The sequence below is a fragment of the Falco naumanni genome, chromosome 8, assembly GCF_017639655.2.
Source record: "Falco naumanni isolate bFalNau1 chromosome 8, bFalNau1.pat, whole genome shotgun sequence".
NCBI classification, from domain to species: Eukaryota; Metazoa; Chordata; class Aves; order Falconiformes; family Falconidae; genus Falco; species Falco naumanni.
In genome coordinates, this window is record NC_054061.1 from 7,045,025 (window position 1) to 7,069,225 (window position 24,201).

Here is a 24,201-nt window from a genome sequence, read left to right on the forward strand (position 1 = left end):
AGAAAGTGTAAATAAATATATCTACAGTACTGTGTACTTACATATTTTATTTATTTATTTCCAAATAAATAGGACAGTTTGGTGGTGAGATAGCTATTATAATGATAATTCCACCCACTGCAGTTAGTTACTAAAGAGTTTTGGATACCCCAGACTCATTTAACTGATGAATCCAGCTCATGACAGAGCTCGGGCTTCATCACCTGCTTCTTATAGGACTGTCTGTATAATGCTATTTCGGTATTAATATTCTGTAAGACAACGTATCAAATCCTCACTTTGAGATGATACTCTATTTTTGCTCACTGAAGATTTAAAGTCAGGAAAAACTCACCAGTTATGTAGCATGTGACCCGCCGGTTCTGCTCAGAGATGTCTGCATCGATGGTACTCAGTGTGACAACAACCTGCCCTGGCTCCGCGTTCTCAATTACCGATCCTTTATAGAAATCTGAGGTGAACTGTGGAGCATTATCATTTTCATCAGAGACAGTGACCTCCACCAGGGTTTGGGAAGAGAGCTGGACTTTCCTGCCATGGTCAGTGGCCACCACATAAAACCGGTAGATCTCCCGATCTTCGCAGTCCAACTCTTTTAGTGTGGTGATCCATCCACTCTCACCATCAATGGTGAAGAGTCCTCGGAGGTTGCCTGATTCTGCTTCCAGACTGTAGGTCACCTGTCCATCACTTCCCATGTCCTGGTCATTAGCTGTCACTTGAATGACTGTGGTTCCTGATGGCATGTTCTCCATGACAAAAGCTTTGTAGGGATCTGCCTCAAAAACAGGTCTGTTGTCATTGACGTCCTGCACTTGGATGTTCACAGAGACCAGAGAGACCAGGTCAGTCTCCTGATGTGTGCAGTGAGCCATAACATCAATCTGGTACCACTTGGTGGTCTCATGATCCATGGCCTTTTTGATTTTCAAAGCCCCTGTTTGTTCATCCAGTGTGAACACCTCATCTTTATTACTTTCTGTAGTGGTTCCCTTCACCAGGCTGTATATGATGGGATCCTCTGCAAAAGCTTTGACTGAGCCTATTTCTGATCCCTCTGGAAGGTCCTCAGATGCAGAGAATGTATAAAGGGGCTCAGAAAACCTTGGCAACGTCACCTCCCTGGGGACAATCTGAAGATTCACTGGGAGAAGGGAAGTCCAGTGAGGGGGTCTGCCATCTTCAGCTTTCACCTTGAAGTTAAAGGCTCTGTTTTCCAAACCAACAAGGCTCTCTTTGACCTTAACAACCCCAGTGGCAGCATTGATCTCCACAAGATCTTCTGCCACATCTTCCACAGAGTCAACGGAGTAAATGACATCTGCATTTGCACCTTCATCAGCATCATAAGCCAGTACCTGGATGACAGGGGAGCCTTTGCTTACATTGGACTGGATAGACAGCGTGTATTCAGAAGCTTTAAACTGAGGTGGGTTGTCATTCTCATCTGTAAGGATTATTTTGACAGTGCAGAATGCCACCTTCCCACCCCCGTCCTTGGCCATGACTTTAATGGCAATCACTCTCTCTGTTGAATTTTCCCTGTCCAGTTTTTGCAGCGTGGCAATACAGCCTTTATTGTCTATGGAGAACTTCTCATGGGCAAGTTTATTTATGATGGTATAGTCTATGGTGCCGTACGGGCCACCATCTGGGTCAATAGCCAGCAGTTCAATCACTTTGGTACCTATCTCAGCATTTTCTGCCAGCTCTGCCTCATACACATTCTGCCGAAAAGAGGGGCTGTATTTGTTGGCATTTGTGGTATTGATATACACGGGCACGGTGCTCTTGAAAACTCCATCTGAAGCAGAAACTCTGAGACTGTAAGATGACTCCAAGTCCTTTTTGCAGCGGTTGAACATGGATATTATTCCAGAAGTGCTGTTGATAGTGAAATGCCTGTTGTCATTGCCTGAGAGTATCACGTATTCCAGTCGGGTGGTGTCTCCGCTGTCGGGGTCCAGGGCTTGGACTTTTATCACGATATGCCCACATGTAGCCATTTCACTCACCTTGGCTTCATACTGAAGCTGGCTGAACTCGGGGGGGTTGTCATTGATGTCTGTCACATCTACAATTACCAGGGCATCACTGCTAAGTGGAGGCATCCCATGATCTGCAGCTCTTACTTTCATGCGAAACTGCTGATTTTTTTCGTAATCAAGTGCTTGAGCAGTTGTTATTTGCCCTGTGCTGGCATCAATATTAAAGAACTTGGTAGCATCTGAACCATCATCCAAGATCTGATAGGAGACCACTTTGTTTCTGCCCGAGTCCTTATCAGAGGCAAAGATCTGGACGACAGGGGTCTGTGCTGGCAAACTCTCCGAGACAGATGCTGTGTAGATGATCTGGGAAAATATGGGGGGGTTGTCATTAATGTCCTCTACCTCCACCTCTACTCTGGCTTCTGAAAAGGATCCTAGCGCTGTGTCTGTGGCTCGAACAGTGAAGGTGTGTTCTGTCTCTAGCTCATAGTCCAGCTGGCCTGTGACAGTAAGGACACCGGTTTTGAAGTCAGTGCTGAAGAGTTTCAGGGAATCTTCTTCCACGATGTTGTAGATGAGGCGCAAGCCTTCAGGGCTGCGAGCCTGTATGTGGAGGATAGATGTGTAGAGGGGGATGTTTTCTGGCACCTTCACTCGGTAGTACAAACTTTGGAACAGAGGGTTGGATTTGTTCCTCACACTGATCACAACCTCCTCTTCGGCACGGAGGGGAGGCTCACCTTTGTCCTTAGCAATGACTCGGAGGTTGTATTTATTTAATGCTTGGTAATCAAGAGGCTTCTTAAGGGAGATGTCTCCTAGGTAGGGGTCAATCCAAAAGTATTTATAGTCCTCTGCAAATGAGTAGGTAATGGCTCCATTATCCCCTACGTCTTTGTCTGTTGCTGACACCTGAAAAAGGACGTCACCTGGCTCTGTGCCATCCTGCACCGAGGTGTAATATGGCACATTCTCAAACTGCGGTGGATTGTCATTGACATCCTCTATGTAAACCTTCACTGTGGCTTGGGACACTCTCGGTGGTTTCCTATTGTCCTTCACTTCCACAGCTACCTCGTGCATGTCTTGTGTTTCGCGGTCGAATTTCACACCCTTGGTCTGGAGTACTCCAGATGCCTGGATCATTTTGAATCTTTCCTTTCCATTCAAAAGTGAATAGAAAAGTGGTTCATTTAGCTGATACCCCTTGACCCCAAGGACAGTGAGAGTCTTCTCATCTGTAGAGTTCTCCATCACAGTTACTGTATATATGTCTTGATCAAATTTTAAGCCAGTACCTTGTGCTTGAGTTAAATTTAGCTTAACCAGAGCAGTACTTTTATACAAGCCATCACCAGCTCGGACCGTGAGTTCACGATAGCTTCCCAGGCCAGTGGTGTTAAGAATGGAGATGAGACCCGTAAGCGGATGAATGTAGAAAGCATTATCAAGGTTCCCTTCCACGATGCTGTATGTCACCTCTGAATCTGCATCTTTTGCCTGCACCGACAAAAGCTCCATCCCTGAGTGGGCAGGTAGCAAGACAGAAAGCTCATAAGTGTCCTTGAAAAAGACTGGAGGTGAATCATTCACATCTTTAACATGGATTGTGACTCTGGCCGGCTTAGATGCAAATAAGCTGGGACTTCCACTGTCATGTGCGTGTACACTGAAGTGGAAAACTGGGGTAAGCTCATAGTCTATATCAGCACGACTGGTCAGCGTCCCTGTGCTGGGATCTACTGTGAAATATTTCAGTGCCTCCGGTTCCAAAATCTCATAGACCAGCAGAGCATTGGAGTCTTGATCAGCATCTGTTGCATGGGTCACAAGGGGAGAATTGCTTTCATCCAGAACCATGCTTTGTGATGGAGCGTTCTCCATGATCCAGCCAACGAAGGAAGGCTTAACGAAGATTGGCACATTGTCATTCTCATCTATGACATAGATAAGTACCACTGTGTCCATAAATGCTCCAGCCATGTTGGTGCCACGGACTTTCAACTGGTAAAAAGATACCTGCTCAAAATCTAAGGTCTTCTGAGTGGAAATAAGGCCTGACTGGTAGTTCATGGAGAACACTCCATCTCCATTTCCATCTTTTATTTCATAGCTGACTGGTGACAAGCTTGTGGCTGAAACCTGGATCAGAGGAGAGCCAACAGCAGTGGTTTCACTGATCTCTGTGATGTATTCGGCCTCTGGAAACTTTGGAGGCGTGCGCCCAGAGGGTCTAATGCGGACATGTATTGTAGAAGAATCTTTAAGCTGGGGGAACCCCTGATCTTCTGCCTTTACAATGAGAGTAAATCGCTCCTGCCTGGATGGGTCCAGTCTCTGGGCAACTGTAATAATTCCAGAATAAGAGTCGATGCTAAAGAAACCTTCCCCGTTACCTGCAAGAAGAGAAATTACAAAGTGAAGAATACAGACACCTTGTTTTGGTTTTCTGAACCTCTTTTCCATAGATGGTCCTGATTTCAGGCCTAATTAACATCTGTTTCTTTCACTGGGAGGCAACGCTCTCCATTAATTTCTAAATAATTTTAATTCTAAGAACAATGAACTCACTGAGATCTATGAACTAATTTTTAAATCAATCAAAATGTAAATTAGAGATAAATATCCTTCTAATCTGAGCATATTTAGTGGTGGCAGAGCACGTGCTTGAAGCTTTTGCCTCATGTGCAGAACAAGGTTGCATAGACCGTACTAGTTCCTTCAAGCCCTGTCATGCTTATAATTACCAATACTTCAGGAGCAATTAAATTCCTTAGTCCTTGATCTAAATTGCAGTGAGAAAGATGGAGCAAAGGATGGCTTGTCTCCTGCAAAGAATTTAGCTGCTAAATAGGCAGAGTGGCACAGCTGTAAATATTTGTTTTAACCTTTAAAGTGAATGACAAAATACTTGCCCACTGAGCTTGCATGACCCAAACCCACCATCAACCAGTGCTGAAAGGGTTCTCGCTCTTCCTCAAGGATGTATTTCTTGGTAGAAGTGGTGGAAGTGATGGTGGCTGTTGTAGGAATCAGAGTACTTTTGTCTGACAGCAGCTGAACAGGGAGCCCTCCCTCAGTTCCCATGGATGAGAAGAGCAAATTTTAAGTTGTTCTAACTCATCCAGTCACATTTTTTCTTAGACCAGTGACTCAACACTGAACTGTCTTCTTAAGGAAGGATGCTAATGTTCCATAATACGGAAATTACCTGCTCACTCTAGATTTTCTCTGGATTTTAGAACTGTGCAGCCATTTACTGTTCTTTGCAACAGCTAGAGAAAGCTGGTCAACTGTTTGGTCGCCGGCTAGAGCATAGAAATGCAGGCATGTTCATACCCTAAACTATCTTGTTGCACGGCTCTCACCTGCCTGAAGGGAGTAGTGGATTTCAGCGTTGGCTCCTTGGTCCTGATCAAAGGCTCTGACTTGTATAACTTCTGTGCCCACCACTGCTGAGTCCAGCACTTCTGCTTCGTAATGGATGCTGCTGAACTGTGGAGGGTGCAGGTTGCAGTTCTCCACATGGATGATGACTCGAACAAAGTTCCTCTTGATGGGGACCTCCTGGTCTCGCACCTGAATGACCGAGGAAGAGCAGGTACGGTCACACTCAGGGAGCAGGCAGCCTTGCCTGCAGCAGGCTTCCAAGTAGCTCGTCAGGACTCTTACAGAGGGTGGGGGTTTTCAGTGGTACCAACCCCTTGGGTAGGAATGAGCCTGCAAGTTTCAGCACCAAAGCTCAGCCTTGAATTTCAAATATTAACTATTATTCACTGTGCTTTCTTGTGTAAGAATACAGTGGCTCTCCAATGAAATCAGCAGGTGATGGGTGCAGCCCATAGTTGAGAGGAAAGCAGGGTTTTACCTAGATTTCTCCAGGATGGCTATACAGTAAAGGTTAACATCCTACTTTCCTCTTCCCTGTTGTTCTAGACAAATCCTCCCTCAAAGACTACAACCAGTTTTAATTTCTCCAGCGACCCATATATGCTGGCCAAGCCGATGGACTCAGCAGGGTTTGGCTAGGACTCACCATCACTGTTAGGGTGTGCTGAGGCATGGGCTGGGAACTGAAGCCTTCTGCTGTTGTGAGGACCCCACTGCTTGGATCCAGCTGGAAAAGTCTTGTGCTTTTGGGGTCCACGCTGCCATGGATGGTGTAGATGAGCCCCTTGCCTTTGTCCTTGTCTGTTGCACTGACTTGAAGGATTTCCCTCCCCGAGGGGGTATCTTCAGGAATCCTCACCTCGTAATGGCTCTCCAGGAACTGGGGACGGTGCTGGTTGATGTCAATCACATGGATAAATGCCTGTGGGGGAGACAGCACAGTGAGGGCAGCAGAGACGTGGGAGCAACTTGACTTATTCAGCCATGTAAAGTTGCAGCTACCAACCCCTCTTGGGTGTAGCTGTGCTCTGAGCCTTGTAACAGCCACAGCTTTCCAACTCCCAGGGCTTTGCCATTCATGGTGACTGGGAACCCTTTTGGCCTTCTCCCCGGGAACTCCTGCTGTGCCTTCCCTTAGTGATTTTCAGCTTGCTTCCTCTCTCTTTTTTTAAAATCTCTCCAATCTGGCAAGCCATTCAGACTGAGCGTGCCTGCACTTGGCACATGGGGAAACCGTCACAGCCTGCCACAAGAAGTATCAGTTGCTCATCCATGGTGCCAGCTTTGCTGGCTGGTGCCTCCACACTAGTCCTCATTAATTACACACCACAAAGCTGACAGAGGGGGGGACCTTTGGCAAAGGAAGGCAGGGGCTGGCCTGTCTCAAGAGCAACATGGGGGCAGGGAAGGTATGCCAAAGCAAAGTTTTCGGTCCACACTTCTTAGCCATATCTTCCCCTCTGCGTTTAACAACAAACCCCTGTGAATGGCCTGCCTGAATCCTGCCTGCAAAGTCGCCTAGTTTCTTGTGTTTGGTCTCCTACCCTGGCTGTCCTGACCCCCCTACTGATGTGTTCATGGCATCTTAGGAAGTCCCAACCAAGTGTAATAATTAGCTTCCTTTAGCAAACCTGAACATGCCATGGGTGCTTTGCACAAGCAGGTTTTTTGACATCTGCTAGTGCCTTGAGTGCCAAAATAAACGTAGGGATGAGATGCAAGGTGGCAGGGAATGCACAACAGGCAAGGTGGGGCTTTGTTTGTTTATTTGGAACAATACCTGAAGATAGTTGAGATAGATAGCTGTCCATTAGCATTGCGTTTCACAGGAATGGTAGTGTTCCTCACTCATCATCCCCACAAACCTCTGCAGTGAGTTTCCCACGATAAGTGTCACTGAGGGGTGACTCATGTTCTAGGTCTTCCTGTGCAGTGAGGGCTGGGTTTTTTGGCTGCTGTTTATGCGTGGAGAAAATGGTTGGTGAAAGCTCAAGCCCTGAATACCCTTCCTGAGGGTAGGTAAAGATAGGCAAATCTCCGCAGCCATTTTAACCGGGGCTCAGGGAAATACCTGAGAGCAAAGCGTCTCCTTTTGCCAACACTTGCTTTTCATGTGGCAGCTCAGAGGACACAGCATTCTCTGTAGTTGCCCCACTCGCCCCCTGGACATCAGTGCTGGTATGTTCTCAGTGCTCTGCAGACTTGGAGCAGCCCAGGGGAGGGCTGACCTCACCTCCTGCAGATGCATCTGCGCTGGCTTTGCACAGGTTAGCAAGTGCCAGGAACACCCCTTGATACGGTACTGTGGCCCCACACCTGATCTAACCACATATGCATTTCCCTCATATCTTAGCATGTTGTCCCAGCCATGTTGTAGTTCAGCCTGAGCAGCTGACAGCAAATTGAGGTCTTGAGAGTATGAACTGCCACCCCAGCTTGGCTGGTGGTATAGCCGTGTCCTTGTGAGCTGGCTGTGATCAACAGGAGAGGCCCAGGCTTTCCTAGATCATTTTGGTTTCCAACCACATAAAAAAATCTTAGCTTGGTACTTAGGAAAGACCTGGGTCACTGTGTAATGTAAAATCACAGTGTAAAGAGATTCTTGTGCCTGGCGCCTGATCCAGAGCTCAGCAGGGTCACAGGAAAGATTCCCTTATCGTCTACTCACTCTAGATGGGGTCTCTGCTAAAGAAAATAAACCATTACCTGGGTTTTGATGGTAGTGGACCCATCAGTGACTTCTACTGTCAGGTTGTAGCTTGACTTCTTCCTTGCATCGAGGGGTCTTGCAATGACCATGCTGCCTGTACTCTTCTCAATGTCAAAATCCATGTCATCATCGCCACCTGGGATAGGGGAGAGACGAGAAAAGGAAGTGGGGTGCAGTTAAAGTTAGATTTCTATCTGAAGCAAGCTGCAGGTGCTTGGCAGCCTCTGCAGGGGAAGGGATTCTAGGAGCTGCCTGGAGATCCAAAGGAAGAGGATGTTCCCTCCAGACACCATATACGAACCACACAAGGAGCTCATGCCCAGCTGCAGATACGTGGCATGCCAGGCAATATAGCTCGGACGGGGATGTGTAGACATTCGGTCTAGCTGTACCTCTTTGGCCGCAGCTAGACGGTGGACAGTGCCATAGGTGAGGTTTCTTCCAAATCGGGAAACTCAATACAAAATGTGATAGATGGACACAGGAGGCAGGGAGGACATGAAGAAGCTGGACAAAGAGGTAGTCACAGATGGTGACAAAGGTGTACGAAAGGGAAGGTGAGGGGAATTAGAGAAGAGGAGGAGGAGAGAAGCGGAAAGGATGCACATATGCATATGATGTCTTGGCTAGATTTGCCACAGGCACATTTGAGCATTGATTTATTTGCACAAGGTCTCCAGCTATGCAGCATCACAGGCTTAGCATGGATCAGGGACCTGCAGGGCTGAGCAACACTGTTGCTGGCTTCCAATTCAAGGTCACACTGTGGGCATATCACTGATGGTCTTCATTGCCACGGTTGGAAGCCTGTGAGCTACCTGAAGAAGCCCAGTACTTGAACAGTTGGGGAGGCAGACGGTGCTTCCAGGGTGAGCAGAGCCTGTTGTCTCCAACCCAGATGGCTGCATGGTGCGGGGAACAGCAGGCCAGAGCAGCTCAGCAGCAGAAGGCTGTCCCTCATGCTACTGCTGTGCAGCCCTGGCGTGGCAGCTCCTTTCTCATGCCTCACTTGCTGATGGCCTGTTAGTTCTCTATTGCACATGAAACACCGCTATGCTGTTCTGAGACAAGGAGAGGTAGAAACACTTTTCTTCAATATATCCCAGGTCTCAGCTTGTCCCTGCCTGGCTACTGGATGCTCTGGATTCTGCTTTATTCTCTTACCAGTTGAGAAAATCTTGGCTGATTGTTAAATTACACATTTTCCCCGGTGGGAGAAATGGGTTGCCAGCCATCTGGACCACCACTTTCTTGCTGGGAAGGAGACAGAAAGAAGCAGAGACAGAGGAAAAGAGAACCCATGGATGCCTTTCTCTGAGAAAAGAGCTCTCTTTGCACAGCACCAAAGGGAAAGAGGAAGCCCAGGGAAGGAAAGAGCTTAAGAAAGATGCTGCTTTATCAGGGTTTTTGCAGACACCATCAACTGCAGTGACAGAGCCTTTGTGGACTGGAAAAGGCGAGTGTTTGAATGAGGTGCTGAAGGCTCCTGGATCTCTGCGTTGCTTGGTTGCCAGCTATCATGATGCTTTGCTTCCCTAGCAGGGAAAATGAAATCCTGTCCTCTTCCACCGGTATAGAAACCAAGAGAGCCTTGAGTAGCACTTGGTGCACTAGGAACTGGCAAAGATGAGGTTGAGCATGCACAGAAGCACTCAGCAGGGAAACAATGGGATAAAATTCAGAGGAATATACCGTTAACTCTGCAAACCCAAGCAGACACTAGTAATGCCAGATAAGCCTTGCACTGATACTGTCTGCTCCTGGTAGCACTGTATCTGTTGTTGCTTAATTGTATTTATACACCATTATCCCTGCCCTAACATAGTAAGGGGAAGAACTAATAACTCACCCAATTAAGGCTTTGTCTGACGAGGGCAAGCCCTGCAGGCAGTGTCAGGGAAAAGCCGTGCAAGGCAGATAGGGGCACCACTTCAAAACACCAAATTACATGAGCACAATTGGCCCTTGTTTGTAGGACCAGTTCTGCACACCTGCTGTCTGATGAGTCTCCTGGGGTGACAGCCCATGTCCCCTCTGCCCTAGCACCGTGTGTCTTAGAGGAGGCCCTAGAGATTCTTCATGACATATCTAAGTCATCCCTGGGATGCTTGAGGTGGGAAAGCCCCACCAGTTAGGTCAGACCAGCTTTTTGAGGAATCTTCCCCTCTCGTCTCCCTGCAGAGACTATGGGCTCAACAGGGAAGGAGAGGTGTGGGTGTCTGCAAGACCAGCCAGACACCTGGATCCTTGCAGGCTGTTTTACCACAACGAATGGTGTCACTTGGTTCCCAGGAGGAGCTGAGACTGGCATGCCCTGCCTTTCACGCTACATCAGAGAACACTGACAAGTCCCAGAATGTCACTTAAAAAGTGTGTTAGATAATTGCACTTGGCACCAGAGTCCTTGGATGAGCAGCTTTGTCTATGGTTGTTTAAGCCTTTTGGTGTCTGTGAGAAAGCACCTACACCTAAAGCAAACAAATTCATCACCTCAGGCACGCAAGTGCTGAAAGCCAAGGGAGCTGGGGCAAACGCTCCCTGACACCACTGCCCTGCTTTAATTTCTGTGTCTCACCTGTGATATTAAACCACACTTGGCTGGGGCCCATTTCAATGCTGATCACTCCCACCATATGGTTCACAGGATCGGTTTCCATCACGGCGAAGTTAAAATGGGGTTCGTCAAAAGCTAGTGGCTCTGAGGAAGGGCCGGGCCGGGAGACCCAGCTGATGTGAAGCCTCACATGGGAGGAAAGTGGTGGGCTGCCGCCGTCTGTTGCCTTCACCTGCAGGGAAATGCACATGCAGTCAGGGAAAAGGCTGGTTTAGCCTGTGGGAGCCCCATGGGAAGCTGCTTCTCCCACCCACCAGGAGTTTCAGGTCTGAGTGTGCCTCAAATCCCACAAAACAACTCTTGACCCAGTGGCCAGTGCTCTGGCTGCTTCCAAGATAGAGCCACGCAACCCAAATTCCTCTTGACCATCAAGCAAATCTGCCAAGCTCGATCCACAACCAGAGACCTGGACTGCAAGCCTTGTTGCAAGGACCCACAGAGTGTGGAAGAGCTTTAAATCTATAGCCGAGCCCCATGGCCTGACCAGACTGCCACTTAGAGGCACCGCTGAAACCCAAAGACCATTCAGGTTCAGGTCCACATCCATATGGGATCATGCGTCACTGTATTCATCTCTGAGAGTGGCTCGGACAGTTAATTTTAGATTTATCCTCCATTTTTAATAGCTTATTACTTTCTGCATTTCCCATCATTCCTTCCCAGTTTCTTTCCCTGTAACCCAAGCCTGTCTCATTCAGGCTGTCCTCTCACTGCTGCATTTTCTCCATCTCTTTTCTTCTTTTAACTTTTCTTTTGCTGCAGCCTTTCCTCTCTTTCCCTCTCGACCCATCTCTTCCCATTGGTGCTCTCTGTTTCCCTCTACTCTCACCGTGAGTATGTTGTATTCAGAGGCAGGAAAAGCTTTCCTAGAGAACACCATGCCAGTTGTGGGGTTGATGGTGAATATCCCTTCCTCCTCCTCCTCGATGGTGTAGGTGATCTGGCTGTTCTGGCCCTGGTCACGGTCCGAAGCAATCAGCCTGTAGACAGGCAGTGGCATCTCCGAGGCATCTCGCTCGGGGAGCTGCACCATGAAGAGTTTGTGGGGGAAACTGGGAGGACTGTCGTTGGCATCCAGGACTTGTATCACGACTCTGCTGGTGGACTTCAGGGCTGGCTCTCCATTGTCAGAAACGGCCACCTGCCAGAAAGCAAAGGGAGTAGGTGACAGAACTCTTTGTCGTGACTCATGGCATAAGCAGCCAGCCTTCATCCTGATGGGCAATGACTAAACTAGGGGTTTTGTGTGGATCTGCATTTCTATCTCGGAGGTGTTTTTAGAGGTATCGCTCCTCTCTGCAGGGTAAAATCTAGTGGCTGTAGCTGGCATGGTGTAAGGCTTGTGCATGCACAGGGAGATGCGTCTGCAGGACTCCTGCTTGCAGTTGCTCCAGGCAGTGGGTCAGGCTGGTCATTAGGGCTCACACAACTGAAAACGTTTGTATTGACATGGCTTGGCAGGTTATCACCCACCCTCACTTTGCTGTGCCTGTGCACGCTCCCAGCATGTTGCATTACAGAGGGAAATGTATTATCCTCGATCACCCTGATGGGCTTAAACACCTGAAGATCCCTCTACTGTGAATACACATAGCTCAGAGCAGCTAAGGGTGGGGGCCAGTAACACAAAGCTACAAGCAATATCTGATACGATGAGATAAATGATGGTGGATTTCTCTGGCTTGCTCTTTTCCCCATAACTTCTTGCCCATCCTGCTAGAGGACAATTCCAGCCCTCTTCCTGCATTCCCACAGCTTCCAGAACAGGACTTTTGCTCCAGTCTTCAGTAAGGAAATAATAAACCCTGCAGTGCTGCTGCAGCTGTTTCTTAGGGCAACACACACCATTTAATTAAGTTTCCCAGCAGCTGGGAGCTGATGGGATGAGATTCTTTCTCTGTGCTCCAACTTGCAAGGAAAGCTCTTTGAGGACTTAATACACTTGTAGGTAAATAAAGCTAATTACAATCATCATTACCCACCTCTAGGATATGTTCAGCCTTGTATTCTCGATCCAGCTGCCGTAAAGTTGTAGAAATCAGTCCTGCCAAGAAAGAAACCCCTTGAGCTCCAAGACAGCGTCCGAGGAAAGCCAGGGCTGATCAAATCCCCACGTGTCCCGCATCAGCCCCCCACCCACCTGCACTGCTTCAGGTGCCCTTTGTGATGGGAGGAGAAAGACATATACCCGCAGAGGGCAAGCGGTCCCCTGGCAGTATAAATCCCTGTGCAGAGATGCTGCTCTCGCTCCTCTGGCTACTGGCACCACAGAGGAGGGGGGACACCTACCAGATGAAGGTTATCAAGGCTGGAGGGCCATGAAAGCAAAACTTCTCTTATGTCTCTAAGTAAGAAACATTCTGCATGCGCTGGCACAAATTTGGCCTCTTAAAAAGTCTCGATGCTGTTTTCCCTGTGCTGAACCTTGCTTTTCACAATTTACAGTGTTTGACAAAAGTTTGTCCTCTGTCTTGGGAAATACCCTCTCTTCTACTGCCAGAACAAATGCATTCGGGCTAAATATAAGGTACCCAGTTGATAATAACGTTGGTATATTATTTAAGCCTTGCTGAGAGACAGGATGAATCCTCTAACAATTACAAGATTTGAGTGATTTCTAAAAAATACAGATAAGTTTAACCACAGGGAATAGGTTGGACACAGGAGGGAGGAATTGTGGCTGTAATAAACCAGAAATTAAACAAAATCATCAGAATTGCCTCTTTTTGGCCCATCAATGACTAAGCTGAGTAAATGCAAGAGTGGCAAGGGTGGAGCTGAGGCTTCTGTTTCCACATCTGGCTCGATAATAGTCCTTCTCAAGTGCTTTGACTCTGACCTTTGGGGAAAAGCAGCTCTAGACCATTTCACAAATGCTTTACAGATTACAGAAATTGTGTATATATTGCAAGATTTTCTGTCAGTCGTCAAGTCTGACCCCTATGAGTGTTTTTGTCTGTTCTCCACATCTCTTGCTAGTAGCAGTCGCTGTTATCATGGTATTTATTCCTTGTGAAGGGAAGTCCTGCTCCCTTGCACAAATGAGCGGCAGGGTGAGTTTTCCTGATCATTGCAAGCAAAGATACAGACTCATGCTACTCTGGGAAATGCTTTGCATGGGAGGCAGTGTGCATTTGCAGTGGTGTGGGCACGTGTACTTGTGCATCCTGAAAGACTTGTAAATTAGAGTTGCATGAACGCATTTCCACTCTCATTTCTGGTCCAAAGCCAGAAAGTTTTAATTAATAGTATTGTTTTCAGATGTATCATACTTTGCTGTATCGCTGCCTGAGCATGATAGGCAGGAGAAAATTTCAAATGGCTGCAGGAAACACCGGGCAGCTGAAGGAGGGAGTAAGGAGCAGCTGCTTGGAACCAGGCTATTGTTAACCGTTCCCACTTGCTCTCTGGAGCAAGTATTATTCATATTTGGCACCAGCTGCTGCACTAAACATTTATTTGATGCCTTTACAATCATGAATCAACACTCCTTAATGTGTTATGACAAGATGATTTGAAAGACCATTTGCATGTATGTAATGGATTTTTTTTTCTTTTCTCTCGTCTTCCTTTTGATTTCTCGGCAGGTGAAGAGGACTCAGCAGTGGCATGAGAGCACACTGGCTGAGGAGCTTTTGACCCTCTCCCAGGCTTGTGGGAGACTGTAGGGCTCCAATAGCAGCAAAGCTCTTGATGTGCATGGAAATGCTTTCTTAATGGGGATTTAAAGGAGGAATTGCAGCAGTGGTTCACTTAGACCTCTGATGCTCCTGTCCCTGCTGCCAATAGGTTGGCTAGGACGGGGGAGCAAAGCCTAAAACTCTAGCTGCCTCAGAGGATGATTCATAATTTTGGCTTAACAAGCCCATAGGACACAGAGCTAGATACTGACAGCACAGCCACCCGATACTGGTCTGCACACCAGGGATATTTCTAGTCTATTGAATTGCAAAATTCAGTTGCAACAGACTATACCTTGTTTGCACTTGGTCACTGCATGCTAGCTGATGGAAAGTAACTTAAACCACTCTGAAGTGATTAGTTGGATTTGCGTGGTCACACCCTGAAATTCTTTCATGACCTAATGATAAAAATGAAAGAAAACAGGATCATAGCTGAGCTTTCTAGAGCTGGAGAAGAAGGACTGCAGTGAAGGCAGATGAACTGGAACTTAATGACTGTCTTGAAGGTCTGTACCATCGAAGATGCTCAGATCTCCTGGGGACTAAGAGCTGACTCGACTCTAATCACAGACCCGTACCGTACCGCAGCTGGGAGCCTTACCAGATGGCATTTTTGGGTTTAGCTTCATATCCTTTGTGCCACAAGTCGAAGGGTTGGCCTCTCCTCCTGACCCCAGGCAAACTCCCTCTGTCCCTTACTCTGTCCCCAGTCGTGGCTCCCAGTTCCCCTCTCCAGAGGCAGTTACCACTCTGCCTTGAGATCAGAAAGCTCTTGTGGTTAACAGTTCATCACTCTAATTCCTGTACGGAGCCTTGGTGCTGTGTGGCTGCCAGGATGCATGAACTGCCAGCAGTGTTCACACGGTGACTGAGCACCCTGAGACAGGGAGACGGGGATCGGACGTGGTGCTCGAGAGAAGCCAGCTGGAGTTAATGGGTATTTTTATTTGTTGCTACTTGGTTATACACCCTATGAAGCCAGAGGGCTGAAATGGAAGTGGAAACTGTTATTAAAGGGGAACTGCTGTCAGCTTTTGTGGCCTGGGGAAATAGTTCCTCAGTTCTTTCTGCTGCCCCCTACAAGGGCCTGGGAAGTGCACGTTTAGTTTTTAATGAGAGTGTTTTGCGTGTGCACGTGCATGTGTGTGAGTTATCAGTACAGTCCCAGCCTTGCTGGAAACACCAGTCAGCCCATCCCATGGGACTTGCGATTGAGTGGGTGTCTTTTATCTGTGTTCTTGTGTGCGGTCCTGAACGTTTCTGCTGAGTCCTACAGAGACTGAACAAAACTGTCAAAGGTCCTAATTGCAACTGGCCAATTAGCCAAGCTCTTCATTCACCTGAAGGTCCAGAAACAATCCCTTGTGCTGCTTGCATACAGGCAGGCACAGACTCTGCTCTGGCAGCCTATCTACACACAGCAATGGGAAAGGGTTGTCTGCAATTCTCCCGCTTGCTGCCTGGAAAGGGGAGAGAGGAAAGCTGGTCGTGTTGGAACAGGAGCAGCAAAATTAACAGTGCATTGTTGTCAGGGAGCAAAAAATAATAATAACTTCTGCTGGCAAGAGCAGGGCTGGGGTGGAGGTTGCTGGCCCCCTGCCCTCGCTGCAGGGAGGAAAATCTAAGATAGTTAAAATAGCCAGAATCAGGTTTGCAGGCACTGGGGCTTTCACAAGAGCCTGAGAAGGGAAGAGGTTTTTCTCCTGAAATCCTCTTTCTGTTGCCTCACTGTTGATTCCATTTCACCTTCTCTTCTCTGTTCTTCTCCTCCTCCCTCCTCCCCTGTTGTCCTGACCCCGCTTTGCACTACTCCACGCTCAGCTGGAGCCTGCAGCATGCTGGCTCGGGGGGCAGCGGTGCAGCCACCCCTCAGGTGCCATGAGCAGGCTGTGTCTGGATGGCCTTCCATGCAGAGAAATGCAGGGAACAACAGCCATCCTGGGGAAGCCTGTGGACACTGACACAGCAGGAGAAACACCAGAAGAACAAGCACTAGACAAGAGCTGGAGATGAATGGACCAAGGTAAAAGGATTCTCCAAATAGCCTTTCAGCAGGATGAATGGCTTCGTCCTGACTCTTCCTACCACAGCCTCCCAGTTCCTCATGGTCCTGTCTGGACTGGAACCCCCTGTACATCAGGCACTGCAAACCCCGCACAAAACAAGCTGAAAACTTTTCCAGTAAAAGAATACCCCAAACACTACTATCTGCCCATCTCTCCATGTATCTATCTCTCTGTCTCCCACAAACACTGCTCTGCACCAGCTGCCAGGGCTGGAGAGATTCCATTGCCGATGGCAGAAACCTTTCATCTCACTGCACAGTTTTATTCCCTCTTCTCATTAGCCTTTCATTTATTTTCCCTCTTTTTCTCCACCCTTTTTAGGGAACTGAGAGCTGGAAGATGCTTAGAGCCCTTCTGTGGTAGTTCAGGGGAGCTGGAGGAACCGAGCCCTGCTGGGGGACAGTTATCACAGCTGTTCCTGTCTCCCTGGAAGACCTCAGGAGGACAAGTCAAGGGTGTAGATGTGCCTGTTGTAAATCAGGACCTTAGTTCCTATTAGTGCATGGGATGAGAACAAGCTTCCTCCTCCAGTCCCTCTGCCAGGGGGCTCCTGCCAGGAGTGCCCTGCCTAGGAGAGACTCAGACTGATCTCTGGTCCTCTCGTGCTCTGGCTTATTTCAGTGCCAGTGTGACTTATTTGTCCTTTTATGACAGTGTGGCATAGGAGAAGAGGAGAAGTCTTGATCAGAGTCTTCTCTGCACATAGGAGCCTCCCTTCTGGTGCAGGTGCTGGAGGAACTCCGGACACATGCAGGTGATCCCATCCTTTGCTTAAACCATGTGGCAAAGAGCAGCAGCCCCTGTGCCTTCCTCTTGAAACTTCAGTGTTTATCACTGGATGATGTGACAGAGATTCAGCCTCATTACAGCTAAGCAGCTCTGCCTACTCAATCTCTTTTGATGTCATAGGATTTGGGATTGACCACAAAAAGAATATTAGCAATATCCGGATCATATAGATCTCTGGCATTTCAAGAACTGAAATTTTCTGGGTCTTTTTGTGATCATTTCCTCTACATAGTGAAAGAAGAGATGCATTTATTGCATTTGAAAAAAAAAAAAAGGACATGTCCTAACTAAAAATCCAGAATAAACATCAGTGGCCTAATAGCACTATAGTGCTCAGATACTTGGAGTGTTTTTTCTCATGTTCAAATGTAAGTCATTTTATTTGCACTGCACTGAGATAATGCTTTTTTTTTTCCTAATACAACTCTGCACTGATGTGAATAACCAGGAACTGAAAGACCAGCAGTTCATCTTCCAATGCTGCACTACCAGGCTGAGACCAAAGATTGTATTTTAATTCTACTTAATGGAGCAACTAGCATGCCCTTGTCTGCAGAATGAAAATATCACAGGGTTTCCAATAAGCTGCCTACAGCCCCGAAATTTAGACAAGCTGTGATATTCTTTCTGGCAGTAGTAGCACAATGATTTCTCTTTAGATACTGTAAGATGAAGATATAAACTGCTCAGTTTATGCCAATGTTTGCAGGCAATTATTTGTTCTTTTGGGTAACATGCAAGCAAAACAACGGATAAGTGAATCCTCATCAGGCTTGGAAGCAGGTCCTTAAACAACCTCCAAGCTCAGGGTTTAAAGAGACCTCCAGCAACTGTCCAAGAGATAAGATCAGCTCATGAGTTTCTTACAGGACTGACAAACTTATCACTCTTCACATGCAAATTACCTGACTGTAGAGAGAGATGGATAGGAGATGACTCATACCCGAGAGAGCTTTTTTTGTCCAAGATGGGATTAAAGGGTTCGCTTAGAGGTGGGGTGTCTCATCAGCAAACGTTCAGATTTTGCCAGTGTTGCTTATTTTACCGTAAGAGACGACAGCCTTGCAGCTTGGCTTTGTAGGGCTGCACTCCCACTAGGGTCGAAGTTTTGCCTGCTGCCTGCAGCACAGAAAAGGCTGAGTTTCCTGCAGGGTGCATGGGTGCAAGCAGATGACGGGGCCTAGGCTGGTGTCCTGACAGCTGTTTCTGGTCCACATCCCATGGAAAAGGCAGTGGTCTTGTAAAACGGGGCCTCTGAAGGCATCTCTCCGTGGAGCCCTGCATTTGCGTGAGCTGTCTGTGGGTCTGAGTTGTGCACAGTTTGGACTATGTGGGAAAGCTGGATGCAGAGCAGTGCCCTGACCTGGCTAAACAGCTGGGTGTAGCAGTGGTCACAGCTAGCTGATATCTGCAGGTGTGCCTATATGGTGCCACACAGAGACACCCTATGAATCTCTTGCAACCAGAAGGATTTCAGTGTTTCAGCCTAACAATTTCTTTCTAATCATCCCCGCTCCTAGCCAGCTGCAGAGGACTGCCAGAGACCATTACACCGCAGGTAACATGTAATTGGGAGCTACATCAGCCTTTTCCAATACACCCAGCTCCTTTCTCATCTGAGAGCAGGCTTCTATCCTGCTGCAGTAGGTGAACTGCTTTTATCATCTGCAGGAGATCAAAGTCGTGCAATTAATCCTCTCCCATACTCGGGCTCTGTGCCCTCCCTTCCCTCTTCTCCCAGGAGCTGGTGGCGTGAAGGGCTCGGGCTCGGCACAGCCTGCCTTGCCAGACTGGCCCAATGTCAGCTCTGCTGGGATAGTTTGAGGAAGCTGTTTACACAAAACATCAGCGGGTTTTTGATGGCTCTGAAAGATCTGGTAATTAATCCTGAGATGAAAGATACAGTCTAGGAAGATGGCAGAAGAGGCTTACTACACTTAGAACACTAATAGTGCCAGAGAATGGGTGGAGCCTTTAAGTGCAGTGGGATTCGTTTTTATTAGTCCTGCCTTGGTCTGTCTCAGGAGCAGATCGTCACCTCCAGCAGGGTGTTTCCTGGCTCAGGCTGTGCAGTAAGGGCAGTTGTTTATAAGGGGGAAGATTAAAAGTGACTGCTTGGCTCTGTTTAGGGCTTTGCAAGTAGCACATTTGTGTCATTCTAAGAGCCATCTGGATGCAAATAGCAGCCCTCAGGTTGAGGGTTTCCATCCCTAGCCTCCCCACATGGTGTATTTGGAGACTGAGACTTTTGCTGCAGAAGGAAGGTGTGACAAAAGCAGCTGTGTGGGCTGTTTATATTGAATATGCAACATCCTCTGGGCACTTGGAAACCTCAAAAACAGATGCTGAGTTAGGTCAGTCTTACCTGTAATGAGGTTGATGGTGAAGAGTCCTTGAGGATTTCCAGTTAGGATATGAAAAGTCAGTTTTCCCTCTGAGCTAGAGTCTGGATCTAAGGCATCAAGCTGAAGGACAGATGTGTTCGGTGGGGAATTCTCCATCACAGAGGCATAGAAGACAGGTCTGGACATCTGAGGCGGGTTGTCATTGGTATCGGTGACTTCAATATAAATTTCAGTCACAGAAGACAGAGGAATTGTTCCCAGGTCAAGGGCCAGCACTGTCAACCAGTAGTGAGACGTTCCTTCTCGGTCGAGTGGTCCTGTAGTCCGGATGGTGCCTAGAAGAATGACAGAAAGTGCTTGTGAGGGATTTAAGGAACTCAGACCACTTTGGCCTTAGTGCCAGACCAGTCTGTGTCTCTAGTCTGCTTCCTGGCCTTTGCTGCAGACAGAAGTTCTTGCACCAACCTTGTATGGCTGTGAGATTGTGTGGAAGGTGAGGGCTTGCTTGTGCTGAGGGTAATTTGGCACACAAGTGAGAGAGAAGACCTTGGTATTTTGGGGGAGGACAGATATTGATTTGTCATTATTTTAAGGAGACAAACCCTGCTTGCTCCTCCCCAAATGCAGGGATGCACATTGTACATCCCTGCACAAGCAAGCAAGGTCTGAATGCATGGAACTGTGTAAAGAGAGAGAATACAGAAATGTTCTATTGGGTCAAAGAATCAGGCCAAACACAGCATGTAGTTTAAGCCTTTAAGGTACACCATTAAACTAAGCTGCCATTACCTGTGTCCTTTTCAATGAGGAAGACAGACAGGCCAGTGCCCTCTCGGAGGAAATATTGAACCTCGCCATCTTTCCCCTTATCAATGTCTTTTGCTGTGACCATCATCACTGATGTGCCCTCAGGACTGTTCTCCTGCACCCAGCCTTTGAAGACAAAGGAGGCAAAGCGTGGTGGGTGCAAGTTCTCATTGACATCAACGATGTTCACTTCCAGGTGACAGAGGGAAGAGCGAGAGAAGGGCTTCCCACCGTCACTGACCTGCACAGTTAGATTGTAAGAGTCCTTCTTCTCATAGTCCAGCTCCTTCTCCAACCGGAGTGCTCCGGTCAGCTTATCCACATGAAACATCATCTCCTCATCATTAATGAGGTTGTACCTCACCTCACCCCCAGAGCCAGCATCTGGGTCAAAAGCCTCCAGAAACAGGAGAATGGTTCCCACAGGCAGGTCCTCCGGCACCTTCACACTGTTGAGGGCTGGGAGGCATTGCGGAGTGTTGTCATTTACATCTTCCAGAGTCACAATGAGATCTGTAACAGAGAACAGCTGGTAGCCGGTTTTGGGCTGGTCCCTAGCTTCTATTTTTAGCACATAGCAAGGCCACAATTCTCTATCCAGGGCACCTGTAACTGTCACTTCTCCAGTGACACTGTTAATGGCAAACTTATCAGTGGGGGTTAGGAGAGAATATTTTACTCTCCCGTTGTCATCTGTATCAGCATCTTCTGCTTTCAGTTGAGCTATTGTTGTCCCTGTTGCTACATGTTCTGGTATTGCCACCCAGTAGGCACCTTGTGGGAATTTAGGAGTGTTATCATTGGTATCCAACACATTCACAGCCAAGAGTTTCCAAGATGATTTTTGTGGTGTGCCAAGGTCGTACACAGTAATGTTAAGAATGTAGAAGCTGGTTCGTTCATGATCTAGAGGAGAAAGGACTTGAAGGAGACCTAGTTCCAGGTCGATGGTAAAGCAACTGTCATCATTTCCATCTGAGATCACATAGACCAATTTTCCATTAAAACCAGTATCGGGATCAATAGCTGAAAGGTCAGCAATAGTTGAGTTGATGGGAACAGTCTCTATGATATCAATAGATCGTGGAAAGCCGTCATCAAACTTTGGAGCGTTATGGTTTATAAGATGCAAGTTCAGAGATGTTTCATCATCCTGCCCGTGGCCTTGAGACTGAGACTCAATGGAGTGTATGATGGTTTCTGTCAGTTGTTTCAAGACTCCTGTTTCCTCACACTGCATTTTGATGGGGACACCTTGGCTGACCACAGTGATATTTACAGACGTTGGCAAAGCGTAGTTCTCCCCATCTGTTGCAGTTATTTTCAAAGAGTAGAAAAGAGGCTGTTCAGAAGGAAGGTCTCGCAGAGATATTCTAAGGGATATTACTCCAGAGATGGGATTCAGTTCAAAATGTTGTAACTCATTGCCAGACTTGATTTCATATTTGATGTGCTGCAGCTCATCACTGTCAATTGCAGAGACTGTGGCCACAGGGTTCCCAACAGGAAAATCCCGTGGGATGGTGCCACTGCAGCTCGCCTTCTCAAACACAGGAGCATTGTCATTGACATTGCTCAGCATGAGGGAGACGTACACCTCTGTTTCATGGCGGAAGGGTGAGCCCCAATCTGATGCCCACACTCGCAGATGATACCATCTCTGCATCAACTCATAGTCCATCGACTTGGAGGTGGAAATGATGCCAGAATAGGGGTCAATGACAAAGGGAACTGGTTTCTGGTTGGCTATGGAGTAGGTGACAAAGCCATTGTCTCCTTCATCTTCATCTGTAGCCCTTACTGTTAAGACACTGGTACCAGGAGGAACATTTTCATCAAAGGCCCCACGGTATGAAGACTGACTAAAAGTTGGAGCATGATTATTGCAGTCAGTGATGTCAATGACAACAGTTGTGGATGTGTGACCATTTACGGTTGTAACTTCAAGTTCAAAATGAGACTGCTCATGGAAGTCCATTGCTTTGACTGTAGTTATCAGTCCAGTGTGAGGATTGATTTTAAAGCTTGTGCTGTCAGGAGTAGGTCTCAAAATATATTTCAGATTTGGGAAGACTGGTGTGATCTTCACCATAACGACCTGGCTTCCAGCTGGGGAAAATTCACTGAGCTGGACCCGGTACACTTCTTGCTCAAACCGGGCAGAGACATACTTGGAGGGAGGTATATGGATAACTCTAATAGGAGAGAACAGTGGTGGCTTGCTCTTGTCCTTGGCTTGCAGACTGAGGTTGAAACCAAATGGGTAAAGTAGCCAGTTGATCTCTTTGGTTGACACAATCAGGAACTCAGTGCTCCCAAAGTAGGATTTGATGGCTTTGAAATGTCTTCCTGGATCTCCATCCACAAAGTCAACTGAGTCTATCCCTGTTTCTGAGTCACCACTTTCTACAGACAGAGTTGCATAGAGAAAGTCTTCGGCTGAGTCAGGTGGCGTCACCTTCACTGAGGAGATAGAGGGAGGTTTCCTGGCAGATGGCTCCACTTGGATCATGAGACTAGCCAAGTTCCCAAAGCCATTTCCCTCTGTGATCTTTCTCATTCTGTCCACAGCCAACACCTGCAGGTTGTGCCTGCCTCGATGGGTGCTGTTCAGCCTGCGTGTGGTCATAACAGCTCCTGTGGTGGGGTGGACGGTGAATAGGTCGGACTTGGTGTTGAGGGCATAATAGAACTCGGCGTTCTGGCCAGCATCAGCGTCAGTGGCGCTGAGGATGCTGACAACTGTTTTCAGAGGAATGTCTTCTCTGATGGACACTTTGTAGGAGGGGGGTGAAAAGAGAGGTTTCAAGTCATTTCTGTCCAGAATGTGGATCAAGACTTTGGCCCAGGCTTCATAGGCAAAGGTGCTCTCTGTGGCCTTGATTATTAACATATAACTGTCTTTGACCTCCCGGTTTAAAAGAGCTGTGTTGCTGCTCCTGGTTCTTATTCTCAGGAAGCAGAAATCCCCAATCACGTGCTCCTCCGTTTTAAAGAGACCGGTGTTGTCTCCAGAAACTATTCTGTATCTGATGTCCCACTCAGGGTCTGTCTTGTAAATACCCATTTTGACGTAGCTCTCCACGTAGGTCTTGGGGGCTGAATTCTCGTAGATGGTGGCATTGTAGAAGAAGTGGGTGAAGTGCAGAGGGGAAATGTTGCCTTTCTCACAGCTCGCCTTGCGGACCACACAGTGCATCAGGAAAACAGCAAAACTCAGGAAGTGCCTCCTGATAGTGACTTCCATGGTGTGGTGTCTCCTTGGGTCCTGCAGGTGCCAAAGGAAGAACATTGGTAATTTTTATTAAGACCACTGTGTTAGAGACAAAGTCCCCATGGGCTCAGCCCCACCTCCTTGCTCTCTCTACCCTGGCCCTTGGTGATGCAGTTGTTGGCTCAGCTCTTCTTCCCTCTGTCCCAGTGAGACACCTGTTCTCCCACATTCCCATGCTCGTTCAGATCCATTCATTTTCCTTCTGTTTTTGCCATAGTAGAGGGCAAAAATGCGAAGAGCCATGCAAGATCAGGCTGACTTCCTATTCTGCCGGCGATCTTTCCCTTCCTTCATTCTGCCTTCTCCCTGGTCAAACAGCATTTTTTAACTCTCCACGCCCAATCCAAATCTCACTTCTGTTTCTCCATCCTCCCCTTTCCATCCCAGCTTCTCTCTCCACACAAGTTCTTGCAAAGTGTTTTCAAAAACCAATATACAAACCGTGATTTGATCTCTCTCCCCATGGCTTGTCTTCTCTTTCCTTTCCCTCTGCTACAGCAATCTGTTTTCCTTCCCCAGCAGAGATGCCCAA

The 24,201-nt window shown here is 47.6% G+C and overlaps 1 protein-coding gene across 1 annotated transcript in view; it reads right to left on the minus strand.

Moving 5' to 3' along the window:
• The window catches only part of FAT2 (FAT atypical cadherin 2), a 59,441-nt gene that overhangs the window by 23,333 nt on the left and 11,907 nt on the right, over nucleotides 1-24,201 (minus strand). Inside the window, exons 2-10 of the mRNA XM_040605012.1 lie at nucleotides 20,378-23,663; nucleotides 19,609-19,923; nucleotides 12,688-12,749; nucleotides 11,535-11,846; nucleotides 10,667-10,877; nucleotides 8,088-8,227; nucleotides 6,028-6,303; nucleotides 5,360-5,570; nucleotides 335-4,387 (exon numbers count right to left, since the gene is read on the minus strand). Of these exons, the coding sequence (XP_040460946.1) occupies nucleotides 335-4,387; nucleotides 5,360-5,570; nucleotides 6,028-6,303; nucleotides 8,088-8,227; nucleotides 10,667-10,877; nucleotides 11,535-11,846; nucleotides 12,688-12,749; nucleotides 19,609-19,923; nucleotides 20,378-23,642 (8,845 nt within the window). The 5' untranslated portion in view covers nucleotides 23,643-23,663. The remainder of the gene's footprint in view (nucleotides 1-334; nucleotides 4,388-5,359; nucleotides 5,571-6,027; nucleotides 6,304-8,087; nucleotides 8,228-10,666; nucleotides 10,878-11,534; nucleotides 11,847-12,687; nucleotides 12,750-19,608; nucleotides 19,924-20,377; nucleotides 23,664-24,201) is intronic.